Source organism: Anopheles stephensi, chromosome 3 (genome assembly GCF_013141755.1).
Source record: "Anopheles stephensi strain Indian chromosome 3, UCI_ANSTEP_V1.0, whole genome shotgun sequence".
Lineage (NCBI taxonomy): Eukaryota > Metazoa > Arthropoda > Insecta > Diptera > Culicidae > Anopheles > Anopheles stephensi.
This window is the reverse complement of record NC_050203.1, coordinates 36346376-36357829: the sequence shown is the minus strand read 5'-3', so window position 1 is coordinate 36357829 and position 11454 is coordinate 36346376. Positions and strand designations below refer to the sequence as shown.

Sequence of the window (11454 nt, the reverse complement as noted above, 5' to 3'; positions counted from 1 at the left end):
GGGTCAAGGTGGTGCAAGATGGATGTGCCGGGTAGGTGTGCTCTAGCTACCTTGAGTTTGTTTTGCTCCGAAAATAAATAAAAATGCTCCGAAAAGTGATTTCAAATATTTTTCCGCACTCCCCACAAAGTGCGTGTTTCTTTTCAAACGAAATCAACAACTTTTCGTTTTTTACAAAACATAGCTCAACATTTCTTTTCCGATCCATTATTCTCTACTCCACAAAATGTAGCCCCGTCGAATCACGGTACGAATGTTCCACTATTTTAACGTGATTGTGCAGGTTGTACTTTTCTTTCAGCTTTTCGTACTTGTCGATGAAAAAGTTACTCTCCGGGCAATCGATAAGCTTCACCAACGCTTGGCCCCATGCCTTTTCCGAACAGTTGTGCGCCATTATCGTGTCCCGTCCGGCGTACACAATTTGTCGCAGCAACAGTATGGTTTCTTTCAAGTGCTCCGTAACAACAACGCTATCGCCTGCAAAATATGGACACACTGTTAGACTAAATTATTCCTCTCCTCTGGGTGACATCTTACCCTTTTGTAGGACGGGAAATTCGATGTAGTTAAAAATTTCCTCCTCCTGAGCACCGGAATCACCGCCGAAGCTAGTGCTGGTCACCGAGCACGATGGTGTGTTGAGGAACATTTGGCGGTACAAATTGATCACCCTTTCCCGTGGATCGTGGTTCTCGCTGCGGGGAATCACCTTATTCCGGATGAATACCAGCTTTGTCGGTAGCTCCGAGTGCACCTGCATCATCATTTCTGCCCACATGAGCGTACGCATTAGCCGGATGTTGTAGTATTCTTCCTGCACCACAAAGATGACGTGACAAATGCGCAGCAGTATCATCAGCTTCTTCAGCTCGTCCTGCTCGTGCTGGATAAAGTCTTTCCTAGCGTGCGCAAACACTGGCTCACAGCAGTCCAGCAGAATCAAACGATCGTCGGTGATGTGCATTCGAACTGTTGGGACAGAAGGTTTAGAATTAGTTAAGATACTCTACGCTCAGCATAAGATACGATCTTGATTCTTACCTTCATTCTCACCAGCGATATTGATTGCACTGTGCACGGGAAAAACATTGTCCGCCTTTTTGTCGCTTTGCTCGGGCGAGTAAAGGTTCGTGTTGAGCAGATTCAGCACCGTAGACTTTCCAACACCGGGCATCCCGATCGTTCCAATGACCACGTAGTCTTGGTTGGTTTCGTGCAGGAAATCCAGCGTCCGATAGTTGATCGCATTATGATTCTTCAGCAGCACCAGCGACCCATCCATGGGCGTGTAACTGTACGGATCGGGTGCAGTTGTGACGGGAAGCGGTTTCGATGAGCCACTACCGTGTCTGGAATCGCCACTCCTCGACGAACTAGCGATCTGAGGAGCGGCATTAGCCAGGATCGTGGGCGTTCTTCTGGGTGCCGGGCCCGTTGAGGGGCCAGCAGTCGAATCGTCCGTGGGACGTGATTTGAGCAGAATTTTCGGCTGCTGTTTCCCACTCATCTTCAAAGGCTTTGGGCTTTGTTTTGATTTTGTGTTTCGGTTCCACGCTATGTAGATGGTGTTTGTCCGCGCTAAAAAGGGAATGAGCAAGCGGACAGTGATTATAAGCTGCAGGAAATCGTTTAATTAAATTTATATTCACTAGAAAAGCTCGTTTCATGCACGAGAATTAACGATTCGAACCGAATTGCACCTACCCAGGCAAGCCAGCCAAGTAAACAAACCAAGTGTTGCTGTTATTCAATTGCGCAAACCCTCGTCTGTCAAACTTCGGAACATCTTCGGATATCTTCGGGACACGCATTTTCGGGTTGCTTCGTGCTGGTATAATAAAAATGATACACTTGAATTTTAAATGTTGACCGTTTTTTAAGTTAATTAATTTGGACTAAAAATAAACTGCTTAAACTCTAAATCATCACAATCGAGGATCGAGTCCATAAAACAGGGCCAAATGTTGCTGTAGCTTCTATAATTATTGCATGTTAGATCACTGCTTAACAAAAGGAACCAAAGGTGAATTGAGACCCTATCGTAAAAGGGCCAGGATAGTCAAAGAATTATCGTAGTACATTTACCATTATATAGCTCGAATGCTTCGTCGTCCAAGAGCCCTTTTATATGAAGAGGACACGTCGTTTAAAAGCCTCATGATCTAGAGCGGCGCCGATCTTTACAAGGCAGGACCGAGGTTCAAATGCTATCCGAACCATCTTCCCGTACACAGCACTGTTTATCCAGTTACGGATAAAACCAAGCCACAGGAAGCCAGAAATTGGCAATCCGAGACCTTTAGAGGTTGTAGTGCCAAAGAAGAAGAAGAACATCTAGAGAAAAAGATCTTGTTGCCGATAACAAAATCGTAATGCTTTCTCTCTCTATCTAAGTAACAATTAACCCTACCAACGCGAGAAAGGATGATGATTTTGTCGCCGGGGTGGTTTTCCTAGTGGTCTTATTATCTACCAACAGACATTTCCATCGTCTTTCCCGCCACAGGAATCCTCAATTCTAGATGCTCACCTCTGCGTTGAACGTAGAAGATAGCTTTCGTGGGGCTGTGATCCTGATCACGTCAACTGCAGCCTATAACGCTTTTACAACATCTTTTCCCACAGGAGAAAAAAGGGAACTTCATCCGCCAGTTTCGTTCGATCATAACTTGTTCGAAGAGAACTTTCGGTCAAGCGGTAAAAAAAAAACCATAACTTGGACAAGGATGTTGCCCGTGACCTTGTAGCGCATACGCGGCAGAAAGAAAGCTGCGCTAAACACTGTTGGCACTTGTGTGCTGCTTAAGAGCTGCATTCAACCTTCCCCATGGAACGACAACCTCGTGTTCGTGTCCGCAAGCGGATGTGGATCGTTAAATTAAAAGAAAAAACACGCTCCATTCTTTTATGTGGAAGATCCTTTATTATTTTATAATAAAAATGGATAATAAGTCTATAATGTTTCTCTTGTAGAAAAAATCCAACATTCTATATTGCATACTGACTGACACAATGATCCAGTGGACACAAACGCATGCGTGTGGGTGTATATGTGGGAGGGTGTACGCCTGTGGGGTGAATGTGTGTGTGTGTGTCTATTCTCGTGTGTATCATCATCATAGTATCGACTAGCTAATCGCAATCCGGGGGATGATGCTTTACTGTTTTTTTTTTCGTTTCGTTTAACGCATTTAACTGCTGCGATTCTGTGATGCACTCGTTTCGTTTTTTCTTGCTTTAGGTCATTAGGAATAACGTGCATCTTGCCGTCGTGTCGTCACGTGTTGTGATGGGTGCGCATATGATATATATACTTATATCTCGAGTAGCACGACACGTGTAAGGTAGCAAACTTGATTGATAAAGCCCGTTCACACGCTGCTCCCGCAGGTTGTTTGCCGTTTGTTGCTGCCGCAGCGTTCTGATCCTTGCTTCGCGTTCAGTTCATGTTTGATTTGTTTGTTTGTTTGTTGTATACAAAAGCTAAGTAACGAACCGAGTGAAGGAAAACTCGTTAAAATGAAACATACTTCCGTTTTTTTTTCCCACGGCACATCACACGATGCACATGATATAATGCTATCGAGCCTAGTTGTTAGCCTGTGTTCACTACTGCGTGTGAGTGGGCTTTCCTCTTCTCCGTTTTACCCATCGTTGGAATCGTTGGTTTGTCGTTATCAATATCATCGAAACACACGTTTGGCTAATGTAATGTGTATCATCCTTGGCACTCAACTCTTCACACCTGGCCGCTGCTCCTGGTGATCGTGGGATTGGTGAATAGTACTATATAATATATGTGTTCTCGCTGCTCGCTTTTCCATTTTAAAACCGATTTTCCCCATCTTGATTCTGGCCGCCGATTTTCAAATCGCCTGTTTTTCTCTCTCTTTCTGCACTGATCTCCTCGTTTGTCATTTCCCGGGGTTGAAGATTAACACTGGGCATTTTTGTAACTTAAAACTTACACTGGCTGGCTATTGTATATTCGTTTCCATACTGTTTGCTCTCTCTCTCTCTTGCGCTCTAGTTTCGTGTTTAACAATTTTCTGCTGCTGCTGCTCAAAATCTACACAAGTGCAAAACCATCCTTGTCGTTTGCGATCGCGATCATGCTGTTCGAACGGGGGAAACTCACACACAGCGGGGCACGTGCGCACGTTGGTGCGTGATCGCAAACGGCTATCAAAAAACCCCGGGAAGCTTATACACTATAAACCTAATCAACATTCATGCACAACCGCGTGACTTTTTTCCTCGTCTGTTTCGCGCAAGATGTACGTTTGAAGCTATATTTTAATGTACCGCAGTGCATTGACGTGTGTGTGTTGATCGACCGCCAATTGATCGAAGCTGCTGGCTGCGTTGGTTTTAAATCGTATTCGATACGTGAGTTTCATATGTAAATAAAAAAACACACACACATACACGTTTTTGCACGATGTGACCAGTGGTTGTGAATTGTGGGGTCGTGTGTACCTCATTTTAGACATATATTTGTGAGTGTTTTGTCACGCATACTGCTTGTCTGCTGTTTAGCGGCTTCGGCGAACTTTATTACTACTACTGCTGCGTGGTGAGCGAGACACGTGCACAATAGTTGTGTGTTCCGAGGGATCGGTTACGAGATAATAGACGAATGCACCGCACAAAAAAACATTTACTGATGATGAATGGGTTGTTCGAGCGCTTCCCCCGTTCTTCCACTCGCTGTGATCACAAATATTCCGAACTTTTAACAAACAACTCCACCACGCGCTCTTGTACCAGCGAAACGGAAAAAGTTTTCACCTGTTGTTATCACTAGCAGTAGTGTACTTGTAGACGAACTTTGAAGCTTATTTTTCATCTGTATCGTGCTCCTTTACATTAACCTATCCATCAGCAATACAACACCAGCACGAGTTCCGTCTTTCACAATCATAATATAACAAACACCCATACGCGTGTGTGTGTGTACCATTATAAGTATTATTATGTTGTTGCATCTGTGTGTGAGTAAGTGTTTTCTTCTCTGCAGTGCAGTGAGTGGTGCGCGCGATCGACGAAAACACGAATATTGCAAACTTTTGGCGACATTTTCGGTGCACTTTTTGGTTTTCCATTCATATGCCTATTCGGTGTGAAACTGGTGAACGTGTGGTTAAACGTGATTTTCCCATGTTTGTAAGATGAGCTTCGTTTTTTTTTTTTGAATATTCTTAAACTCCACAGGTTTTCCACTTTTGAAGATTTAACTTCACAACAAATAAAACCGAAAAAAAAGTTTAAAATAAATTAATTTTTCACAACAGTTTGCATACGGCTGTTATGCTTTGGGGGGAGGATTGCATTTTGTTTGTTTTGTTCGCCTAGTGTGACACACAGAATTGTCCTAAACGTTGCGTATAGTCTATAGAGAGTAGTTTTGCTAGGGTTCGAGTGTGGGGGATGGGTGTCTACGATTATGTTCGGTCAACAGATCAGAGCTGGACTAGAAGCGCCGGTAGTAAGCATTAGTATAAGATGGACAAGGGATAAATGGTTTATGAGAAGTTGTTTCGTGAGCTAGGGCGAAGAGGAATGAATGGTTTAGTTATGATTGCGTCGTTTCCTTCCTAGTTTGTGCTAAACATCAAACGATGGACGCATTTGCAAAGTTTGTGCAGTGGCGGGCTTTTTAGGGGCATATTTTCTCACGCACACACTCACTAGATGTGGCAAGTGGCAGATATTTTATCGTTCTGTTTTCTTGTTTTTTTGGGAGCAATAGTTCGAAAGCGTACCTTGCACTAGGTGCATTGGATGCAACTCGTCTATTGACTATATGGGGAGAAATTATGCTATAAAACAAAACAAGAGATACAAATTGCAGTCCACCACACAATGGTGACATAAAATGGCAATGTAAAGGCAACGACAGTTAGCACACACTTTTGCATTTTGGTTTGATAATGCTCAACCTAAACTGAATGTTAAACTAAATTGGAAATCAAAATTTTCGTCTCGCTATTGCGCTCCGATGCTGCTATAAAAATAGATCTCTGACTACTGACTATTGTAAACGATAAAACATCCCTTATATCCTGTGTCCTAGGTCCTCGCTATGCGAGATGGATGGTGGAGATGAGATCAGCTACTAAACAATGAATGTTTCAATAAATTATGCAACAAAAACCATCAATTAAACGTTCAAGAATTGGTCTAGGTATGGTACGTCTAAAATGCAATCGAAACACCTATCGGCTCCGAGTGATCTACATCCTAACCAGGCTCTGTCGTGCCTGTGTGCTGATTTTACTATACTGGAAAGGGAAAGCGAAGCATACGCTAGCAAATGCCCGGCTTACAGGATGTCCGTTTCGTAGACTTTGTTGGTGGTTTTGGTAAGGTGTGGTGGCAAGGTGCCGGTGTTTCCGTTCGCCCCGACCATACCACCGTCCATCGAGTTTGGCCCACCGGAGGAACTGTCGCTGCCACCGTCCTGATGTTCGACGTTGTTGGTCGTTGGTGGGGTGGCCGACTGGTCGAAGGGCATGCCAGCGTCACCACCTGCACCACCGCAAAGATTTTTCATCGAACCACTGACGGTCATGTTGTAGCCCATCTTGACCGGCAGGTTCGATTCACTGCCCGTCTTCTTGATATCGTGGTTCATCGTGGTCGGTGCAAGCGGTACGGCATTTTTGCTCATCTGCTGCAGCCGCTGGTACTGTTCCTGCAGTTGGCGCTGCTTCTTGAGCAGCTCCTGGTGGCGCAGCTCCAGCGCCAGCTGACGTTGCGAGTTGTCCGAGCATACGGACTCGCTGCCGGAATCGGTACCTTCGGAGGTGCGCTGTTGCTGCTCGCAATCGGACAGCGTTACGGCGGGCTGCTGGCCACGGTGATGCTGCGGCACGTGCGGACTGGTTGGGCTGGCCAGCGGACTGCGGGAGCTGGTGCGGGGTGGTGGCGGCGGGGGCACTCGCTTGTTGTTCACCTTCGACAGCAACTCGGCGTTGCGTTCCGGAACGGGCGGTTTGCCGGTCGTCGGACGGGTCGGTTGCGGTGGACTCGTGTCCGTATCCGAACCGCTCGGATACGAATGAAGCCGCCGGAGACCGACGTTCGAGGATACGGGTTCGGCGGGGTACAGTTGCGATTGGGAGATTTTAGTCGTGATGCTGTTTTGCAACGTTTGGGAACTATCGTCCGATGTGGAGTCGTCCGGTCGGTGCTGACAAACCAGAAATGGAGGAAAGGAACGAACGATAAGAAGGCTCCATGCAATTCGACAACTTGAAATCATTTCAAAGTAAGCACCGTAAAGATGGAAACATGTGAAACTGAGATTATATAATTAAGAAAACCAGAGAACTAAGAAAACCGAAAAGTAGAGATGGAAAAACGTCAAAGAAAAGAAAGTCCTAAATTAACACAAACTAGGGTAAAGAGTGGTAAGGTGAAATTTAAACATAAGAAGTAATAAAAAACTAAAGAAACTGAAAGAATTCAATGAAATGAGCACATTTTCTCAAGAAAAAAGAGAAAAGAACAAAAAAATCAATACAAACTTTAAAATGTAATAACAAATAACGAGAGGACGAAAAACGATCCAGATAATCAACTAGGTAAAAATTGTGAAACCAACGTAAGAAGAACATCAAATTGACACAAAACAAGCAGCGTCGTTTTACCTCGTTAACACCGTTCGGCGGTTTGGCAAAGGTTTGCAGCTCATCTAGCAAAGCATCGAGTGCGTTTTCTGGGGCGATTCCTCCACTGGCAACGACTGTCCCCAGACGGGGACTTGGGATTGGCTGCGTTCGTACGGTCGGCAACGCAGCGCCCCAGGTTTAGGTTGGGTTTTTGGAGGATTTCGTTGTACCGTGGCGTGGCAATATGAGCGAGCGATCGAACGAACGAACGCAGGATAACGCGAACAGTGCATACAGTTTGGTACGGATTGATTAATTTGAAATGTTGAAAAAATAGTATTTTCAGTAGAGAGAAAAAACAGAGAGAAAGAGAGAGAGAGACAGAGAGAAAGGCACAAAAATGGAAGAGATAAAGAGAAAATTTGTTTCTTTAAGTTTTATACAATTCGCTTGGGAATAAATATAGACACAGTGCTTTTTTCACAGAGCCATATATAATATGTATATAAATATATAAAAAAGGGAGGAAACAGCGCTAGCTAATAAAGGTAAACAGAAAAACCGGAAAAAAAATTATCGAAACCATAGGACAAAGACAAAAGAACTGAATCGAAAAACGTAACGGCTAACGATTGCTTCGAACTTTCTCTGTGTGATGGAAATTTCAATCATTACAGCTAATTGATTCCTAAATTTTAAATACAATTTTTTCAAACCGTCAAACCGTTCCCTGATTATGGAGTGACGGCGAGGGGATCCCAATCGACACACTCTACAGCTCCACAAGTCCAGCGGATTAGCGTTACGTGGTTGTTTAGTAAGCGAACATATGCAGGACAGTGGATCCAGCTATGGACATGGCTCAAAACACTTATCTCATACAACTGTACTACTTACTAGCTATGACGGTAATAAAAAAAACGAAATTAAAACCATAATTCGAGGATGGATATGCCAATGACGGGGAAGAAGGTTTGCAACTGTACGGCCATTTTTGGTTTTGTTTGTTTACCGAACTGGATGTCCGAATGGTACTGCCTGCGTTCGAATTTGAATATAGTGTTGCCGATATGGGGGTTGTTTCCAATATTTCCAATTGATTGTTTAGTAGTGTTTGGGGCGATTGTTGGCTAAGTAAATTAGCAAACATAAACACGGGGCATCAATTAAAATAAATCATCGCAGCACTTTGCTGCTTAGTAGTTCGGTCCTGTGTAGTGATCGTATACTTAGTATAGTACTAAGTGGAGACAAAACTTCAAAATGTAAGATAAGAATTGCAGCCAGCTCTCTTACTGCTACTCTATACGCTTCCTTTGGTTATTGGTTATTGTTTCTGAATAAAATAAAAACTCTATGAATGTTTGAATTAAAAAAGAGTAGAATTACTTTGGACTTGGAGTGGATTTAACCACTCAGTCCCGGGCAGTCTTAAGACAAAAACTCTTTGGACATGCCCTGCCTGGATACATTTTTTTTCTGAGCTTGGATATAGAAAAAAAAACATTGCTTCTGGTAACTGGTTAGCTTCTGAGGTCAGATGAGAGATTCGTCGATCGAAGATACACCCGACGGTGACGCTAAGATAGTTTCATAAGCGCCGTCAATTGGCGGATCAACCTAGGAGCGGAAGGAGCGACCACTCGGGACGCTCGTCGACGAGGGAAATCCTTGTTGGTGGAAGACTCTTGTTGGTCTTACTCACAAACGAGTCACAAATAGAGGGGCCTCAACTGCCATTCCGCTCGGGGCCTCCAAGATCCTTGATCCGCCACCTTGATCCTTGATGGCTTCATTCTAGATATGGAATTTTGTATCCAAATATCCTTCCAGTCAAGGATGAAGCTTCAAATGAAAGAACCCTCAAGAGAGAGAGAGAAGGAGAGAGACAGAAAAAAGGAGAACCTCAAAAGGTCTCGGCATGCCATTTCTAGCATTTGATAATACCGGTTGATCGATTCTGTCTTACTAGCCTTAATTACACCACGAAGTTGGATAGTCAGTCCTCACCACGTGGCAACGGTCCGGATGGGATTCGAACCCCGGTCCTCCCGTATGAACACCGGCGCCGTTCCATACACTTCAAATTTCATCCTGGATACCTCTCACTAACTTTATGCCACTTTATTAGATCATTTAGAAATCATTTCTTAAAACATAAATTCCTTTTTCAAATCCTTATTGGTGATGAGTTTAAACATGAGATAATAGGTAAAAGATCGATGGGTAGAACAGATGAAAAAGTAACCTCTTAAAAGTAATAATGCGCTGTGGTTGAGATTATTACAATGAAACAAAACTCAAGAACAAATGTACTTGAACAGCTTAGAAGTTTAGAACAGTCAATACATCGAGTAGAGGGTGGTGACAAACGTTGGTTCAATCAAAGGGTGAAGAAGGTGTTAACGAACGAACGGGCTCAACAGTACGATAACTATAGTGAGAAATACGTGAATGAGTAGTAATATTGTGTGTACGTGTCATGCATTATTTTCAAACTACAGTCCACTACTAACGATGTACTGTTGTGAGGGGTTCTGTGGCGGTGAATGAAACGTGTTTGTGTGTGTGAAGGAAGCAACAACAAGAGAAATTAAAAGACAGTTTCTTGTTCGCAGTTTTTTTTTCTTTCTGAAACCATTCCATAACCGGCAACTGAACGTGTAGAATAAACTAAAGAAAAAATACGTTACTGGTGATAGGGTATGGCAGCAAACTATACGGAACAGAAAACAAACTATCCACACTGCGATTTTTTAAGGCAGATGCCAATGGTTAAAGATGCGGCAAGGATACAAAAAGCATATGCATGGTGTTAGTAGTTAGACATTGCGTTTAGTTAGATTTGCTCATTTTCTCCATTTAGATGCAAGTTATCAGTTCTTATGTGTTTTTCTTTTTAATTTGTTGTTTTGGATTCGGAATCTTATGATGTACAGGTAAAACACATACTTGATGGAGTTCTGCAGGGATTGGTATTGGAATGTACAGACAACACAGCGATGGAACAATGGAAGTAGACGAAATGGACAACGAGATGGAACGAGCTCGTAGTGATTGTTTTAGGGGAAAATAAACAAAATAAATTTAGAGAAAAAAAAATCCAGAAGGAAAACATCCACCGCACAGCTTTCCCATTCCCAATCACAACACAAACACGTGTACACGCATCCATCCCACACACCGAACAACAGACACACTCACATCTTCTCACACGTGTACATAGTTAGGAATATTGTTGCGTGAAGCGTTTGTTACGATTGTTGCGAATGTTGCTTTGGTGGGTTTGCACTTGCACTTGCGACAATCTTTGCAGTATTTGTACGGTGCGATGCAGAAGATTTGAATTGACAGTTAGGAGGTGTGAGTTGGTGATGGTTTTGAGACATAATACCAAAGACCAAACAAATAGAACACAGAGAGAGAGAGAGTGAGAGAGACAGATAGAGAGAGAGAGAGAGTAGTTAAGTTTATTTTGTAGAACAAATATTGAGGAAAAACGAAAGCAAAACTTTTTAAATGAGAAAAAAAAACTTGCAAAAGGAAAGCTTCCGGGATTAATAATTAAAATAAAATAAAAAAAAAAACATAATGCACTAAAAGCGAGAAAAAATGTGTAATAAATGAAGCAAACCAATGTTCTTAAGATCATACAACAAAGAGGTTTAAAAGTTTAGAAAATATTAAAAAAAAAAAGAGAAGTAAATATCAATGTGTTTCCGAGTATGCTGCTACAAGAGAGCTTCGTGTTTGTGTGGTTGGAGTGAATTGCGAACAGATTTGAATGCAAGGTGTGGTGTGTGTGGTGCTTGTGTACTGCGCAGCAGATTCAATC

At 43.0% G+C, this 11454-nt stretch overlaps 2 protein-coding genes across 11 annotated transcripts in view; both read right to left on the bottom strand.

Annotated features, from left to right (window-relative positions):
* Positions 1-161: 161 nt before the first annotated feature.
* LOC118509717 (protein SMG9-like) lies at positions 162-1819 on the bottom strand. 2 transcript variants are annotated; one of them, XM_036050804.1, is made up of 4 exons: positions 1708-1819; positions 1045-1581; positions 541-972; positions 162-480 (listed from the first exon to the last, which is right to left on the bottom strand). In XM_036050804.1, the coding sequence occupies exons 2-4, from the start codon at positions 1508-1510 to the stop codon at positions 215-217; spliced, it is 1164 nt and encodes a 387-aa protein (XP_035906697.1). In that variant the 5' UTR covers positions 1511-1581; positions 1708-1819; the 3' UTR covers positions 162-214. The 2 variants fall into 2 exon arrangements, with proteins under 2 accessions (XP_035906697.1, XP_035906699.1); XM_036050806.1 differs by having other exon boundaries at positions 1653-1746.
* Positions 1820-2903: 1084 nt separating this feature from the next.
* Positions 2904-11454, bottom strand: part of LOC118509625 (coiled-coil domain-containing protein AGAP005037) — a 36827-nt gene continuing 28276 nt past the window's right edge. For 7 of the 9 annotated variants that reach the window (XM_036050487.1, XM_036050484.1, XM_036050488.1 and 4 more), the window contains 2 exons: positions 7659-7781; positions 2904-7198 (listed from right to left, as the gene is read on the bottom strand). In XM_036050487.1, the coding sequence (XP_035906380.1) occupies positions 6329-7198; positions 7659-7781 (993 nt within the window). In that variant the 3' untranslated portion in view covers positions 2904-6328. The remainder of the gene's footprint in view (positions 7199-7658; positions 7782-11454) is intronic. The other 2 variants (XM_036050490.1, XM_036050489.1) reach the window with 2 other exon arrangements.